The sequence below is a fragment of the Oncorhynchus mykiss genome, chromosome 10 (assembly GCF_057628025.1).
Source record: "Oncorhynchus mykiss isolate SJ-2025 chromosome 10, ASM5762802v1, whole genome shotgun sequence".
Lineage (NCBI taxonomy): Eukaryota > Metazoa > Chordata > Actinopteri > Salmoniformes > Salmonidae > Oncorhynchus > Oncorhynchus mykiss.
In genome coordinates, this window is record NC_143031.1 from 48627210 (window position 1) to 48645546 (window position 18337).

The window sequence follows — 18337 nt, forward strand, 5'->3', positions numbered from 1 at the left end:
TGTTTGTGGGAAGTTGACTTTGTTTAGGGCACATAGCCTTTAGCTTCACGGTTTATTTGTAGTTTTTATTGTTTTGTTCGGCGTCATCTTAAATAAAGAATATGTACGCTCACCACGCAGCACCTTGGTCTTTCTCCTTCAACATCCATTACACCTTGATTATCTTTTTGGCCTTCCTATGGCATAGGGTGCTGTAGTTGTCCAGGAGGGTGGGAACTTTGCCCCCAGTAATGCGTTGGGCAGACCGCACCACCATCTGGAGAGCTTTGCGGTTGTGGGCGGTGCAATTGCCGTACCAGGGGGTGATGCAGCCCGACAGGATGCTCTCAATTGTGCATCTGTACAAGTTAGAGGGGTTTAGGAGTTGCGCCTTCTTCACCACACTGTCTATGTGGGTGGACCATTTCGGTCCCATTGATGTGGATAGGGGGGTGCTCCCTCTGCTATTTCCTGAAGTTCACGATCATCTCCTTAGTTTTGTTGATGTTGAGTGAGAGGTTATTTTCCTGGCACCACACTGTGATCAAGGATTTCTATAGGCAAAAACTGCTTCTCCAATCTTCATACTGTACTGTCTTTGGTTCTAAGTCGATTTTCAACCATTTTGAATGAAGTGCCGTTTGGAAGCCAAATGATGCGGCATTTTTAATCAAGCAATCAATCAATCAAACCCTAGAGAAACCTAGAGAGGATGCAGGCTCTGAGGGGTGGCCAGTCCTCTTCTGGTTGTGCCAGGTGGAGATTATAACAGTACATGGCCAAAATGTTCAAACATTCATAGATAACCAGCAGGGTCAGATAATAATAATCACAGTGGTTGTAGAGGGTGCAACAGGTCAGCACCAGTAAATGTCAGTTGGCTTTTCATAGCCGATCATTCAGAGTTAGAGACAACTGGTGCGGTAGAGCGATAGTCCAAAACACCAGGTCTGGGACAAGGTAGCACGTCTGGTGAACAGGTCAGAGTTCCATAGCCACAGGCAGAACAGTTGAAACTGGAGCAGCAGCATGACCAGGTGGACTGGGGACAGCAAGGAGTCATCAGGCCAGGTAGTCCTGAGAAATGGTCCTAGGGATTAGGTCCTCTGAGAGAAAGAGAGCGAGAAAGAAAGAGAAAGAGAGAAAAAAAATAGAGAATTTGAGGGAGCATATTTAAATTCACACAGGACACCGGATACTCCAGATATAACAGACTGACCCTAGCTCCCCGACACAAACTATTACAGCATAAATACTGGAGGCTGAGACAGGAGGGGTCGGGAGACACAAATTCTGCCAAATGATGCTCCACACCGAAAAGACTCGGATTGAGAATGCTAACCAGCTGGCTAGTAACTTGTGACTCGAGTTCACACTGTTCCGCCAGCCTAACAAACTTCAGAACATCCTGTTGGAATTATTAAATGCATTAAAAAAATGTAGCTCATCATTAGGCCTAAATACCGTAACTTATTAGTGCAGCTTTTCTCATGAACTGCACAAAAATGGGCCTGTTGTTGAGTCGTTAAATGCAAGTGGGACCTGAAACACTTCGGTTGGTGACACATCAAAAATACTTTCAAAAATTAAAGTTACATTTTTTGGGCCATTTTAGTATCGGCTTGCCAGATACAGTATGTCTGGATAAAGATACAGTAGTTCACTCAAGCCCAGGGGCATAATGTATGGAGATCGATTTCCAGAGGTGTGGACTCAAGTCGCATGACTTGGGCTGGAGTCACAAACATGATGACTTGCAACTCGACTTTGACTTTAACACCAATGACTCGTGACTTGACTTGGACTTGAGTCTTATGACTCGACCTGACTTGATACCCTCCCCAAGCCCAAATATTAAAAATGATGCTATTAAAAAAAGTGTGCAGCGCATCAACTCTTCATTTAACAGATTACAGTTTGAATCGGACAGCAGCCAATCAAATTGTGCCAGCTGAGAAAAAGCTGTGCGTGGCAGTGTAGAGGAATGTCGGCGGGTGAATTCAGATGGAGCCCTTGGAAAGATGATAACACCAAATTATTATTTTCGGACATAAAGACAACGCTGTATCAACAAAAAACGGATTGCAACTTGCAAAACATGCAGGAAGAAAATTACAGACATTTGATGCTGCACAATGAACGGTAAGTCGTGGCTAATATAGCCGACAGCTATATATTTTATTACTTTACTAGTGTATCATGTAAGCTAACGTAACGTTAAATCAATGAGCCTCCACACAGTCAGTCAGTGCAGGAACGTAATCATTGCACCCAAGATTGAGCTATAACTGGATAGACAGTTGGTAGCCTAAATCCTGCCTGATGTTACTGCTGTTCCTAAAACCATTGACATACATTAGCCTACTGTAACCACACAGAGTGTGTGTTAAGGTTGGGCGATTGTGTAGAAGCCTACATTGTCTAACATAAATCATGTAGCAGATATAGGATATGGTATAAAAAGTAGGTGGTCTTTTTTGTAACTCCAGGCTGGAGATAAAATGTATGACAATGTATGAGACGGACACTTTTTACATTATGCAGGTTTATCCAATCAAATAGCATAACCTAAATGGCGCCCAATCAAAGAAAAATGCTTTGTCATGTTAACAACAAACAACATGTCCTTAAAACAGGACAGGTCAAAGTAAAATGGACAATATGGAATGGACAATCACAACTGTTGTCCACGAGTTTCACCCCCATTGTCATGATCAGTGGTTTCCATTAAGTCCATACATTTTTGATAAGCTGACCAGAAAAAAAATGAAAACTTCTGAATTTCCCGCTGTGTAAACACATTGCAAAGAGGCTCACAATACCTCCTGATGAAGTTGGGTAGCTGATATTCCGAGCTTAAATAGACAAATTGATTCACATTTTTGCAGGCATGGTAGGCTACACCCCAGTAAGCACGAGCCAATGTCTTTTGGACATATTTTTGGGGTTCTTGATTTCCTCATCCACAGACATTGGTTTTTGGTCTGGTCTAGACAAAATCTGAGCCAATCATAGATGTCTATCTTTGGTTCAGATTTGGTGAGGTCCAGACCAGCCTGGATTTGGCGCAAACATAAACAACAGGTAATGAATGGGATTGAAACCAGGTGTGTAGGAAGACGAGACAAAACCAATGAAAAATGGATTAATGATGGCTAGAAGACCGGTGACGTTGACTGCCGAGCACCGCCTGAACAAGGAGAGGCTTCGACTTCTGCAGAAGTCGTGACAGTCAGTCCTGTTTTTTTTTTTTTGATGAAGAGCAAATACCTATGCATGTGAAGCTTGGTTATGTAAGATACGCTGTAAGAGCTTTTGTCTCCAAGCCATTGCAGTGTAAGAATTGTAAAGTATTTGGCCATGTTTCAAGTGTGTGCAGACGGACAGAGTTATTGAAGAACGGTGAGTAGAAGGATTACGGACGGTGTTGCAACTGGCGTGGGTATCATGATCCCGAGTTCCTGGAGTGCCCTGTAAGGGTGAAAAATCTTGAGGTAGCAAAGGTTAGAGCGGTCAATCGAATCTTCTATGCGGAGGCGATTCAAATAATTGAGAATACAAGTGACGCTAGTGAAGATATGGTAGTGGACGCATCACAGCCTGTATTAAATGTTTGCTGCCAGGCAAAAGATACCCTGTGTGTTAAAAAGGTGGATTTTGTGGCATTCATTGACACAGTTATAAACTGTATGGCACAAGTCTCAAAGAAATCTAAGTAACTGGACGTTATTGTGGCTGCAGCAGAAATTCTTTGGGGACTCAGAGGCAGGACTTGCAGAGAGATCTGCGTCACAAATAGAACTGACTTCTATTTTACAGGCTGTCTACACCGCTCACGTTGCATCTGCGTTGCCAAAAGCTAAAATAGAAGTCAGTTCTTTTTGTGATGCAGATCATGCTGCTAGTCCTGCCTCTCCCATCTCCTCATTGGTTTATAGAAGCAGGTACCCATGTTGGTGACTGAAAGACGAACGAGGTCAGTGGCGGTAATGCACCTAATTTATGAAAGTTGCCAATCGCAATATAAAGTCTAGAGAAGAAAAAGCCTAGAAGATCTCAATGTTTATATCCCAGGACAAATTATCTAGCAACAGCAAGCTAGCTAAATTGGACAAATTAGCTAGCAAGTGCAAGCTAGCTAAATTGCCATAAATGTTGAATGCTTTTCGACCTGTCCCCAAATGAATGTAAATGGTTCAGAGTTTGTTTTGATATTTTAACCTGTTTGGTGTAGGGTGACAAAATAAATGTATGCACGATGGTGCAGGCACAGCCGGTTTGGGTTCCGTTGAGCGAGCAGTGTGGGTGCAATAATTGAATAATATATAGATTTCTACATTTATTTTGCAACGCTCGCGTCACGTGCGTTGCAGAAGTCAGTAGTTGTAGTCAGCCTGTTACAGTCGACTACTCTATACAATGTCTTCAGGCCAACTCTCCCATATTTCATTGAACTTTTACTGCTTGCATCTCGTAATCCAATCACTTCAATGCAAGAACAGAAACCCCATTGTCATGTGTTAATTAAAATAACTCAACCCCTGCACACAAACCCCATTGGCTATTTGCAACCATTTAAACTCTAAACTCATTAACACATACATTTGTCAATACACCACATTTTGGTATTTTGTTCCATTTTTGCGAATCCTGTCTCCATCCCGGACAGTAGGTGGCGGAGCGCATATTCCATCGCACAAAAAAAAATATATATATATACCATAGAAGAAAAAGATTACCGTTGTGTGTGTGTGTGTGTGTGTGTGTGTGTGTGTGTGTGTGTGTGTGTGTGTGTGTGTGTGTGTGTGTGTGTGTGTGTGTGTGTGTGTGTGTGTGTGTGTGTGTTTACGCCGCGTTGAAATTTGCTGAACACATCAAATCAATAGGAGAGATCTAGCTGAGAATTGTTCCTCGCTATTGAGTTTTATAACGTGAACATCCTGCGGGTTGTCGGACAAGGAAGATGTCAGATCCCACGGTGGCTGATACTCGCCGGTTAAATTCAAAACCTCAGGACCTGACGGATGCTTATGGTCCCCCCAGCAATTTTCTTGAAATGGATGTTTATGACCCCCAAACTGTTGGAGTCGGGCGGAACCGTTTCACAACGTACGAAGTCCGTATGCGGGTAGGTTATTATAGCTAGAAGTCTGTCGTCACGACATAGTTAGCTAGCTGAACATGTTTGTAGCTTTTGCTAAGGTTAGATGGATGAAAATCGAGGCCCAGGACTTGTTCTGGCCTACTAGCTAGTTAGCTTTGTGAGCTAAGGAAGTGTTTAAATTGCACGTCAGGGAGCCTTTTTAAGCTAAGATGGGTTAGCTAGCTTGCTAGCTAGCGTTTACTTGATGGCTGTCTATTGACGAGAATATATAATTGTATTGTTTTTGTTTTCAATAAATGCAGACAAACCTGCCGATTTTTAAGTTGAAGGATTCTACTGTGCGAAGAAGATACAGTGACTTTGAGTGGCTGAAGAATGAGTTGGAGCGAGACAGTAAGGTGAGTGAAAGATAGTAGCTCTGGCTTGCCTGATTAATCAGACTGTGATACACAAATTAATTTGAGGGGTGGCCTCCACCAACTTCTGTTTTTAGCTCTTGCCATAGGTTGTGATTCAGATCTGGACTTTTCGCTGACCACTCCAGAACAGTCCAGCGTTTCTTTCTGAATATTTCCAAGGTTCTGTTGATGTGTCTTTGGGTTGTTGTCCTGATGGAAGACCCACAACCTTCAACAGCAACACTTGGTTGGACATAGCACTCCTAAACACATTGATAATCTGATGATTTAATGATGCCTCCACAGTACCAGAGACAGCAAAGCAACCTCGCAAACTTCTCCCATGTTTGTGTTCTTTTCTTTGAATGGTTAATTTGGTCTTTGGTAAACATAGGAAGACCCCACTGCTGAAGGAGACCCAAGGAAGCCTGATTGAAGAAAAAATATGAACCAAAATTACAGCTCTTTGGCAATACAGATCAGCGCTGTGTTAACTGCCGACCAAATGAAGCATTCCATGAAAAGAACGCCCTCCCTACAATCAAACATGGGAGAGGTTTGATAATGCTATGGGGTTGTTTGGGGTTGTTTTGGGGTTGGGGTTGTTTTGCTGTCTCTGGTACTGGGGGCCTTAAGGGTGTGAAATCAGCAGATGATCATGTTTTGAAGTCCAATGTTCAACCCAGTGTCCAAAAACTGGGTCTCCATTGAAGGTTTTGAGTCTTCCAGCAGGACAATGACCCCAAAACACACACCAAAAACCCCCAGGGATGGTTCAAGAAGAGATGTTGGCCACTCCAGAATAGTCCAACAACAGCTTTGAAATTTAGGCTTACAAGTGTTTTAACAATGTAACGGGGAAACAATGCGTTTCCCAAAACGTCACGCAGAGAAAACGTTCACTAAGTGTGACGTTGAGGCATTTGATACTGATAGGATTGAAAGAAAGCCAGCTCTGCTCTCAAATCCACTTTCTCCATTCAAATCTTACCTTAGCATTAGAATTGTTCCACAATAGTGATTGATCAGCTCCTGGAGTCCGATTCAGACTTTCCTACGCACTTCTCAGTAGCTGGTATTCAGACTTACCTTACGCAGGTGCGTAATGGGCTTTGCAGGCGTGGTTGCCTTGCGTGCACTGAGTACATAAAATCAACAGCTGAATACCTTCCCACTTGCTGTCCAACAGATTCTCATGGAGTTCATTCGAGTTTTCAGTACATTTATCTAAAGCCATCCCTTTCAATTTGGTGATCCTTTAATTAGAATTTTCTCGACAAACTGACTACTATATGGAGAGAATGTGCATATATTGGGGCGGCAGGTAGCCTAGTGGTTAGAGCGTTGGACTAGTGACCGGAAGGTTGCAAGTTCAAACCCCCGAGCTGACAAGGTACAAATCTGTCGTTCTGCCCCTGAACAGGCAGTTAACCCACTGTTCCCCGGTAGGCCGTCATTGAAAATAAGAATTTGTTCTTAACTGACTTGCCTAGTTAAATAAAGGTAAAAAATATATATATATTTGTCTACTTTTCAGGAGCAATTTGGTTGTTAAAAAATAAATAAAAAATCTATTAATTTAGGGTTAGGAAGTATTTTTTATGAATAATAAAAAACTGGTTTGAAAAGCCTTTACGGACTAAATATATTGGTGAATCAAAAATAGTGGTTTGATTCATCCAGAGTTGCCGTATTACATTTTTCAATCATGGCGCAATGAGAGATGAGAAAAGTGTACAACAGGGCTTGAGCAGTAGTCTTATACATCTACCCTAATAATCTTCATTAGTCATGGAACTGTTGACAACGGTCCAGTCGTTGTGAACCGTGCGCCAGACTCCAGGTTTAAACTGTTACGTTTGGTGTGCGTTCCATAATGATTCAAATTGGCTACATGTCCCAAATAAGTACACAACTTTGTAATACGTTAGCCTAATATGATCCACTATTGCTATCGATCCTCAGGAACAACCACACAAACGTGACGGAGGAAAGAAAGGTTAACTAACAATGGAATGGAATGATGCAAAATGTAAGGAAATGTATGCAAGTAACTAATTTTCCCTCATTGTCTTGGAGGCACAGAGCAAATTTGAGGTCTTGCGAGCGGAAACTTGAATGTTGAGAATTTTCTGCAACTTCCAGTGTGTATTTACAGTGAACACTGAGGATGTACCCTTACAGTTTTAGGCATTAGACTATTGTAGCTATTTGAACATAATGAAGGCCTACAAACAAAACCAATGGAGCAAATCCCATAACACTTTCACATGGAAATAGCTTTTGATTTCTATGATACAGCTATATAGATATATATATAACAGTAGTTTGACATTAATTAATTTTTTTACTTGGTCTGTAACACCATGGGACAAATAGGTGACTGTAAATTGTATTGTGTTGTATGATGCAAGAAACCACTTCATAAAATGAATTATTAATATTATTATTCAGAAAATTAGACGATGTCGACTACCCTTCTGCCTATTGGCTTATTTGCATATTCCAGCCTGTCTGAAAATACAACACTGCCCCTTTAATTAAGATCTAAGCTTTTTACCGGACTTTTCAAAGACAGCTTGAATTGGGACCTACTCGTTTTGTGTTCCTTTAGGAAGCAGTAACTTCCCAATGCTGACCTATACTTATCTATAACTGGGCGAATAACTCGCTAACTAGCAAAGAATATAAACAAATGTGCACATGCACGGCTCTGCGCTCTTGAACTGATCCGAAAAGCACATTCACTTGAGGGTTATTGAAAGACAGTTCGTGGGTTACCCCCACCAATAGAATTATTCTCTGTTGTGCTCTGCCTACAAGAAAATCAGACTAAATCTTGCGAAGTTGGGTTTGGTTTGATGCATTGAAAAGGGGCTGCTGTAATGTTGAGTTGTTCACAGAAAAAACATTGATCTATATTGTGAAAACAAATGGGGCAAACGCAGTGAATTTCAATCTCTTGCTTCTCTGCGCGGCATGGCATTTCTTCTGAGCGGCAGTCCTGGAGGAAGTGTGCGCCTGCTCACATGCTCAGCTTTGAGGGGACATTGGGTATAACGAACGGTGGCTACCGATTTAGGCTTGGACGGTATCCAGATGTTCATCCTGTCCTTCGCTTATCCTGGGATTTACAGTATTTACCGGCAGAGCACACAAGGGGGTGCTAAAAATGCAAGAAAAGCCCATTGGGCCTCTATTACCATAATTTGAACAAAATTGGCATAAACCAATAGCGAAATCACATAAATCGCAAAATGCTAAGATGCGAAAAATGAACAAATCCAGCTCATAAAGGTATACAAGCTAGGCTTGTAACAACCTCGGTGAGTGTGGACAGTTTATGAGCGAAATTGTGCAAATGAACAGAGTTGTGATGTATGCTTTTCTGAAGGAAGAGCAGCATGTGTACACTGAGTAGAGCGGAGGAGGAAGAAAATGCTAGTAGGAAGCACACAGGAAAAATGGCAATTACTAAACTTATCCAGAGCTCTTTGACTTCTGGCAGAAATCCATTATAAGATATCTGATGGCTAACATTTAGTAGTGAATTGCATACACGTGTAACTTCATCACCTCGTGTGCCTCTCAACAGACTCGCCAATAAAAAAAAATAACTATTTGGACTCACCAGCTCCCACTTTCTCCCATTGTGCTATTTACAAATGTGACTGGCTCAACTGTTCTTGAGAAGTATGTACGGTAAGCTTCATTATGTAAAATAATTTGCTGGGTAGAATTTAAGAATGCAATCTGCTTTACTCCTAAGGTATTGCACAAGTTGACTGCAGGTATTAACTTAAGTATCCAAAAATATAGAAATGCAACAATTTCAACTGAGTTAAAGTTCATATAAGGAAATCAGTCAATTGAAATACATTTATTAGGCCCAAATCTACGGATTTCACATGACTGGGCAGGGGCGCAGCCATGGGTGGGTCTGGGATGACATAAGCCAATCGGAAGGCTTTTTTCCCAGACAGACATCCTCCTCAGTTTCATCAGCTGTCCGGGTGGCTGGTCTCAGACGATCCCACAGGCGAAGAAACCGGATGTGGAGGTCCTGGGCTGGCGAGGTTGGTTGGACTTCCTGCCAAATTCTCGAAAACAACGTATGGTAGAGAAATTAACATTCAATTCTCTGGCAACAGCTCTAGTGGACATTCCTGCAGTCAGCATGCCAATTGGATGGTCCCTCAACCTGAGACAACTGTGGCATTGTGTTGTGTGACAACTGCACATTTTAGAGTTTTTTTTGTCCCCCAGCACAAGGTGCACCTGTGTAATGATCATGCTGTTTAATCCGCTTCTTGATATGCCACATCTGTCATGTGGATGAATTATCTTGGCAAAGGAGAAATTGTCACTAACAGGGACGTAAACATTTCGGGGATTTATTTTTTTCCTGCTCGTGAAACACGGGACCAACATTATACATGTTGTGTTTATTTTTGTTCAGAATAACAACACTTTTTTTGGTTGTTTTACGAGTGGTCTGAGGCAGTCGGTAAAAAACAAGGATTTTCTAGTGAAACTTTAGTAACGAAGGTTTTGGGAAGCTACTCAGCATTCTAACTATGACCTAAGCCATAAGATGCTTTTAGGAAATCGGCCCTGATCTGAATCACATCTAAAACCTATGGCGAGATCTGAAAGCAGCAGTTGGTGGAGGACACTAAAACATTGAAGAATTAGAGCAGTTTTCTGCTAAAAGTGGGCCAAACTGCCAGCAGAAAGGTGCAGCAAACTCAATGATGGCTACAATGAGTTATCTTGGACAAAGGCTGTGCAACCAAGTAAAAGCTCCAGGGTGGCAATAATTTTGTCCATGCCATTTTGGTTTAATTTAAAAAATTCAAATTTAACTTAAGTTGACAAAAATAAAATGATTCTGCAATGTTAAATCCAATTACAAGATGTGGTGACCCATTTATTTATTTTATTTTATTTTTTAAAACGTATTTTAGAAAAGGTGGAACTATTTAAGAAAAGTGCCAGGGTGCCAATATATTTGGCTTCAACTATATCTACACTACACAATAGGATTTTACTCCAATGTGATGTCTCCATAAGTTAGGCTAAATACATTTAGCTAGAGCAATAATTAATGAATCATGATTAAGTGGATCTGCTATGTCCTAAATGCATTGCTATTGATTTTCTTCCCCCAGATTGTAGTGCCTCCCTTGCCTGGGAAGGCACTGAAGAGACAGCTACCTTTCCGTGGGGATGAAGGCATTTTTGAAGATGCTTTCATTGAAGAGCGGCGTGTGGGTCTTGAGCAGTTCATCAACAGGTGGCCCTCCAATTTATTAAACATTACAGAAGTAATGATGTGAAATAACCTGCATAAACTTGAAGTTTTTTAGTGTGGCAGATTTGGAATTGGCTTCTGCTGGTGTGGGTCATTTAAAATGTATTAATTTCTAGACACCATTTTTGAACTGCACATATAAGACATGAATTCATTAAAAGTATTTTTCTTTTCTTTTTCTAGAATTGCAGGTCACCCTCTGGCCCAAAACGAGCGCTGTCTTCACATGTTTTTGCAGGACGAGAGCATCGACCGCAACTACGTTCCCGGAAAGGTACGTCTGTAGGGTTTGGAGTTGGGGTTGACAATGTGGTGTGGAAATGACTGCTTTCTATTCTTGTCCCTCTGCTCTGCTCTTTCGTTGTTGTTTATACATAGAGCTCTTTGCCATTCAAAGTGGTGCAGTACTTTTTATTTGATATTTTGTATGCAGTGGGGCAAAAAAGTATTTAGTCAGCCACCAATTGTGCATGTTCTCCCACTTAAAAAGATGAGAGAGGCCTGTAATTTTCATCTTAGGTACACTTCAACTATGACAGACAAAATGAGAAAAAAAAATCCAGAAAATCACATTGTAGGATTTTTAAATGAATTTATTTGCAAATTATGGTGGAAAATAAGTATTTGGTCACCTACAAACAAGCAGAATTTCTGGCTCTCACAGACCTGTAACTTCTTCTTTAAGAGGCTCCTCTGTCCTCCACTCGTTACCTATATTAATGGCACCTGTTTGAACTTGTTATCAGTATAAAAGACACCTGTCCACAACCTCAAACAGTCACACTCCAAACTCCACTATGGCCAAGACCAAAGAGCTGTCAAAGGACACCAGAAACAACATTTTAGACCTGCACCAGGCTGGGAAGACTGAATCTGCAATAGGTAAGCAGCTTGGTTTGAAGAAATCAACTGTGGGAGCAATTATTAGGAAATGGAAGACATACAAGACCACTGATAATCTCCCTCGATCTGGGGCTCCACGCAAGATCTCACCCCGTGGGGTCAAAATGATCACAAGAACCGTGAGCAAAAATCCCAGAACCACACGGGGGGACCTAGTGAATGACCTGCAGAGAGCTGGGACCAAAGTAACAAAGCCTACCATCAGTAACACACTACGCCGCCAGGGACTCAAATCCTGCAGTGCCAGACGTGTCCCTCTGCTTAAGCCAGTGCATGTCCAGGCCCGTCTGAAGTTTGCTAGAGAGCATTTGGATGATCCAGAAGAAGATTGGGAGAATGTCATATGGTCAGATGAAACCAAAATATCACTTTTGGGTAAAAACTCAACTCGTCGTGTTTGGAGGACAAAGAATGCTGAGTTGCATCCAAAGAACACCACACCTACTGTGAAGCATGGGGGTGGAAACATCACGCTTTGGGGGTGGAAACATCACGCTTTGGGGGTGGAAACATCACGCTTTGGGGCTGTTTTTCTGCAAAGGGAGCAGGACAACTGATCCGTGTAAAGGAAAGAATGAATGGGGCCATGTATTGTGAGATTTTGAGTGAAAACCTCCTATCAGCAAGGGCATTGAAGATGAAACGTGGCTGGGTCTTTCAGCATGACAATGATCCCAAACACACCACCCGGGCAACGAAGGAGTGGCTTCGTAAGAAGCATTTCAAGGTCCTGGAGTGGCCTAGCCAGTCTCCAGATCTCAACCCCATAGAAAATCTTTGGAGGGAGTTGAAAGTCTGTTGCCCAGCAACAGCCCCAAAACATCACTGCTCTATAGGAGATCTGCATGGAGGAATGGGCCAAAATACCAGCAACAGTGTGTGAGAACCTTGTGAAGACTTACAGAAAACATTTGACCTCTGTCATTGCCAATAAAGGGTATATAACAAAGAATTGAGAGAAACTTTTGTTATTGACCAAATACGTATTTTCCACCATAATTTGCAAATACATTCATTTAAAATCCTACAATGTGATTTTCTGGATTTTTCTTCCTAATTTTGTCTGTCATATTTGAAGTGTACCTATGATGAAAATTACAGGCCTCTCATCTTTTTAAGTGGGAGAACTTGCACAATTGGTGGCTGACTAAATACTTTTTTGCCCCACTGTACAATATTGTGTAGGAATATATACAGTGCCTTTGGAAAGTATTCAGACCTTGACTTTTTCCACATTTTGTTACAGCCTTATTCTAAAATTCCTCTTTGCCTTGATCCTGATTAGTCTCCCGGTCCCTCCCGCTGAAAAACATCTCCACTGCATGATGCTACCATAACCATGCTTCATCATAGGGATTGTGCCAGGTTTCCTCCAGATGTGACGCTTGGCATTCAGGCCAGAGTTCAATCTTGGTTTCATCAGACTAGAGAATCTTGTTTCTCATGGTCTGAGAGTCTAGGTTTCTTTTGGCAAACTCCAAGCAAGCTGTCATTTGCCTTTTACTGAGGAGTGGCATCTGTCTGGCCACTCTACCATAAATGCCTGTTTGGTACAGGGTGCTGCAGAGATGGTTGTCCTTCTGGAAGTTTCTCCCATCTCCACAGAGGAGCTCTGTTGCGTGACCATCGGGTTCTTGGTTACCTCCCTGACCAAAGCCATTTTCCCTTGATTGCTCAGTTTGGCCGGGTGGCCAGCTCTAGGTGGTTCCAAACTTGGTGGTTCCAAACTTCTTCCATTTAAGAATGAGGGAGGCCACTGTGTTCTTGGGGGGCCTTCAATGCTGCAGAAATGTTTTGGTACCCTCCCCCAGATCTGTGCCTCGACACAATCCTGTCTCTGAGCTCTAGGGACAATTCCTTCGACCTCACGGCTTCGTTTTTGCTCTGACCATGTACTGTCAACTGTGGGACCTTATGTAGACAGGTGTGTGCATTTCCAAATCATGTTCAATCAATTGAATTTACCACAGGTTGACTCCAGTCAAGTTGTAGAAACATCTCAAGGATGATCGATGGAAACCAGATGCACCTGAGATCATTTTCAAGTCTCATAGCAAAGGGTTTGAATACTTATGTAAATAAAAATGTAAACCTGTTTATGCTTTGTCATTATGGGGTATTGTGTGTGCTGTAGATTGCTGAGGAGTTTTTATTTAATCCGTTCGAATAAGGCTGTAACGTAACAAAATGTGGGAAAGTTAAGGGGTCTGAATACTTTCCTAAAGGCACTGTATGCTAAAGTTATGTAGTGAGTTTACTGATTGAAATGTATTCTCTCTCTCTTATGCAGGTATGAATGAAGTAAGTTTGACTTTTTTTTACACTCTAAAATATCTTAGAAGGTTTAGATCATAGCATGGACACAATCATTAGTTTAAAAAAAGGTGGACTCCCTTATCCCGGGGGGGCTAAAGGTCCCGAAGTGTCTGCGCATGTGCGGGATTCTCTATTTACACAGCTTATCTGCTCTATTTACACAGCTTATCTGCTCTATTTACACAGCTTCTCTGCTCTACTCGTAGAGAACAAGCTTCTCTTGCGAATGGTGCTTGTTCAATGAAGTTAGATCAAAGCGGAATCAATATCTGCAACATCACATTATGATAGTATTGTACATAACAGAATCGAATATGATAGCATAGTTTAATGTTACCGTAAGACACAAATTACTGCATTTCTTATGAGATTGTAAGGTGATTGTGCGAATGGTCACTTTTTTTCCCCCGTCTTTTTATGTGGCCACAGCTCAACAGTGCGCGCCACTAGGCAAAATGTAGACTGCAGTTTATTAACGTCAACGCCTCAATTTGCTCACCGCACATACCAGTAATTGAAACAACACTGTACATAACCAAGAAGATCTTATATTATGGATATAATGCATATTCCCATGAAACTGATTGAGATCCAATGGTTGGCATGCAGATGCTGCATGGACATTTCACCAGTCAAAACTTTCTAAGAATTATAATTCAAGATTGACAGTGAGAAATGTGAAGGGATGGTAAACCACAAAAAAAAATTATTCGTAAAGAAACACAGAACACGATATGGATCTTTTCAGGGGGGAAGAACAGGACAGTTGCCTACGAATCCGCAGTCTCAGGCCCCCTCAACAAACAAAAAAAAAACGAGTTGGACCTGACACTTTGAGGATAAGCATTTCACAATTTTTGCAACATCTCTTTCAGTAATGGAAAGACCATCTGATCATGTGACGCAATTGTTTGGACTCCAGATCCAGTAATCCAGAGGCAAGACGTGCCGAACGCAGACCAGGACTCGTCTGTTTTATCACCTCGGCCTGATTAAGCCTACCGCACCCTATCCCCGTCGTGGCCGCAACCACCTTTGACAGCTGCCTGCGTCACTCTCTAATGCCTTGTACTGTATACAAAAAGTATATTCTGCTAGTTGCCCCAGCAACAATGGTGCATGTCCCTCTGCAGCACTGTATTGGGGCTGTTTACTCCAAGAACACTAAATGGGGGGTGTGACAGGGAAGTTGGTGCATTGTTGGAGATATATAAAAATACATGAGAAATAGTGTTATCCCATCTAAGTATTCAATCATAATGTCTCTGTCCCTTCATACCCACAGTAACCAACATTGTTCTTCCAATTGTATGTTTCCCATCTCTGATGGATGTCAGTAAATTATACCTTCCAAAGTTAATCAAAACAACTATTTTAAATGGGAGATTTACTTCCTGTAGCATGACATTCCATGTTTCTTTGCACGTCAACATGCTCTTCTTAGTGTGATTTTTGTATTATGATTTTTTTTCTTTCTGTAACTTTGCCTTGAGCTCTGCATAAGTTGTCTTCAGTCTGCTTATGGAATGTCAGGTAATCAAACCACTGTGAAAACAAGGGGCTGATCAATAATCCACACATTTTTATTGATAAAGCTTTCGGCATGAAGTTTATTGACCCAAAGTATTCTTTCAATTGCTTTCTGTCATGTATTTTACCTTTTCATCATTCTGTACATTTAATCATGCAGCTTTCAGTTTTCATATAAACTGCCTTGTTTGTACTATCAATAAAATCTCTGCCTGCTGTGCCATGTCCAAAACGGTCTTTTCAAATGAATTTCAGGGGATGGTATATGGTTCTCATTTGCATCTTGTATGTTTTATTTTTTTCTAGTGCATTTCCTTATGTCGCCAGTTCTTATGTGGCCAGCTAATTATGGAAGTAGAATGGCATCTCTGTTCCAAGAGATTATCTTATGGAAACACAGTTCTTGGCGAAAGAAAGTCCATATTTTCTAATGAACCTAGTATTTTCCAGCAATCACAGTACTTGTAAAAACATAAGATCTTTTAATAACAATTTAATAGGTCCGCATGTTTTTACGATTACATTACGTGGACAACCAAAGTGCTGTAGTTTGTGTGAATGTATTGGGTTACTTTGTTAAAGTTGAACCTCTTCAATTTAATTTAGTAGCATACTCCAGGAATCGACAGGATTAACAGGGAGGAGGGGAATGTAGTCAGGTGGATTAAATGTACCCCAAAAATAGCTTTTGATGTGTGCCTTGACCTGTATAGTGCATGGTTCAAAAAGAACACACAATTTTCCCAAATAACCGTCTGTTAAGTTTTAATTGAAAGTGTCATTAAGACTAGTAGGATTTTCCACTCCTTTGTAGCCACCCGCATATGCAGTGGTCACTCAGTTACTTTAGCAGGGTATAAAATGTGGGTGGAGGAAATGATCTGCAAAGGGCTGTTCATGAACAACTATTAATAGGAATCAGGGATTGACATTAAAGTCTGATATGCACTTGCCCATCGGGCAAGTCAAGAGTATTTTTGGTGGGTGGGGAGGGGCTGCTTGAAGATTATGATCACTGGCCCAAAAATGTAAATTGTCTAATATGCAGAAGTACCATATATTGTCTGCCTTTCACGTACACAGGGGAGGAATCAAAAAGTTTAGTACTGAAATTCTTTGTATTTTAGTTATCAGTCAAGAAAATATATAATCTCAGGCTCAATTTGCCTGTCTTTCACTTAAACAATGGGTAAGAACCATTGTGTCTTGTCATTTTTAGGCTATTGGAATTCTTTGCAGTTTGGTTGTTTCCATTATTCTTTTTAAATCACCTGCCCAATGGGGAAACCTCGGAGCAGGTTCAACTTGCTTGACTTCAGTTCACTTGCCCCAGGCAATAGTACAACCCTTAATGTCAAGCCCTGGCCCTGGGAATGCTAGGGTTACAAACACAACACACTTTTTCATTCGAACATGCATTCATGTCCCCATGTCAAATGTCTTGGACTATAGTGCTATACAAAAATGATAATGTATGTGTGGTCATCTGGTTGTGAAGTAAAGTTTAGCTTTTGCAGAACCCATGACGAAAACTAGAGTGCACATTTGATGCCAATCGAGACTGACTCAGAATATCTACTGAAGGCAAAAACCCACAAGGCTGTCTTTGATCTCCAGGCCTTGTCCTGTTCAATGAAAGCAGACAGAATGGATGAGCTGTATGGGACAGCAGTGAGATTAGCAGTGTTATGTTAATGGCGCAGATGCAGATACAATCCCAGAATGTAAGGCTGTAGCCTGGTTTTCAGCGGTGACGCTTGTTTTATTTAGGGAGACATGCAGTTTTGCTAGCTTGATAAAGTGGAAGTTAATTGAAAGAGCAACTCCATGCTGGCCTGAAGGGAGGCAGATGTCACTGAGCAAGGACAATAGGTTGAGTATTACCCAACGTTAAAGGGCAATTCCGACACTTTTCAACCTCATATTCATTATCTCAAGCATAATACCCGTGTCTACATAATATGAAAAAGGCAAGACAGAAGGTCCTAATTACTGCTTCTCTGTAACCACGTTTCCATCCAGTTTTTATGCCAGTAAAGTCATAGCTAAAACTGAAAATATATCTGTGATTGAAACAGGACGTTTCGTTATTTTAAAAAAAATGCAGACATAATAATCTCATCATGTAGATTAGTCTACCTGCACTGTTTGGCTAGAGCGCAAATGCCAAGACCATAGTAGGTACGTTTGCTATTTAACTCAACAGTTTTCGTGACAAAACTATCCGTGGAGTTAAAAATGTGATTGAAACACATTGATCTTTAGATTATTATTTGGAACATGAGCAAAAAAATACATTTTGTGTGAACTACATCATAATGCAGTGAAGTCCGTTTGGTGGAAACACCACCAAATATTTTCTTTAGGAATGTAGTTCATTAAAAATAGTAAAAAATAGAAATAGTAAAGTACAGATACCCCAAAAAACTACTTAAGTAGTACTTTCAAATATTTTTACTAAGGTACTTTACACCACTGGTAGACGCTGATATTATGATGGGGAGATAATGAAAATTAGTTTGAAAAGTATTAGAGTTGCCCTTTCAACTCAAAATATTACAGTAGAAAGAATAATTGTGTTTTCTTCTTTCCTATCATGGTCTGATTGGTGGGAGTAATATACCTCTCCTGTTGTGGAGTTTGCATGCCAGTGAGATTTCAGGACTGGGAAGGGCATATGTCATACCATCAGTATAGCCTCATTAAACATGGTCATTGCACCTCTAACACTCCAGACGAGGGCATTGAGTGCAGAGATGAAGAAGAACAATTCCCCCCTTCTATTAATCCGGT

The 18337-nt window shown here is 41.1% G+C and overlaps 1 protein-coding gene across 4 annotated transcripts; it reads left to right on the plus strand.

Annotated features, from left to right (window-relative positions):
* The first annotated feature begins 4631 nt into the window (after positions 1–4631).
* Positions 4632–15776, plus strand: LOC110534150 (sorting nexin-12). Of its 4 annotated transcripts, XM_021618855.3 has the most exons (6): positions 4632–5107; positions 5386–5481; positions 10653–10777; positions 10979–11069; positions 13989–13999; positions 14890–15098. In XM_021618855.3, exons 1-5 carry the CDS (start codon positions 4943–4945, stop codon positions 13992–13994), a joined length of 483 nt encoding a protein of 160 aa, XP_021474530.1. In that variant the 5' UTR covers positions 4632–4942; the 3' UTR covers positions 13995–13999; positions 14890–15098. The 4 variants fall into 4 exon arrangements, with proteins under 4 accessions (XP_021474530.1, XP_021474533.1, XP_090043081.1 ...); XM_021618858.3 differs by lacking the exon at positions 13989–13999 and having other exon boundaries at positions 14890–15776; XM_090186955.1 differs by lacking the exon at positions 13989–13999 and having other exon boundaries at positions 10987–11069; positions 14890–15772.
* The last annotated feature ends 2561 nt before the right edge of the window (positions 15777–18337 follow it).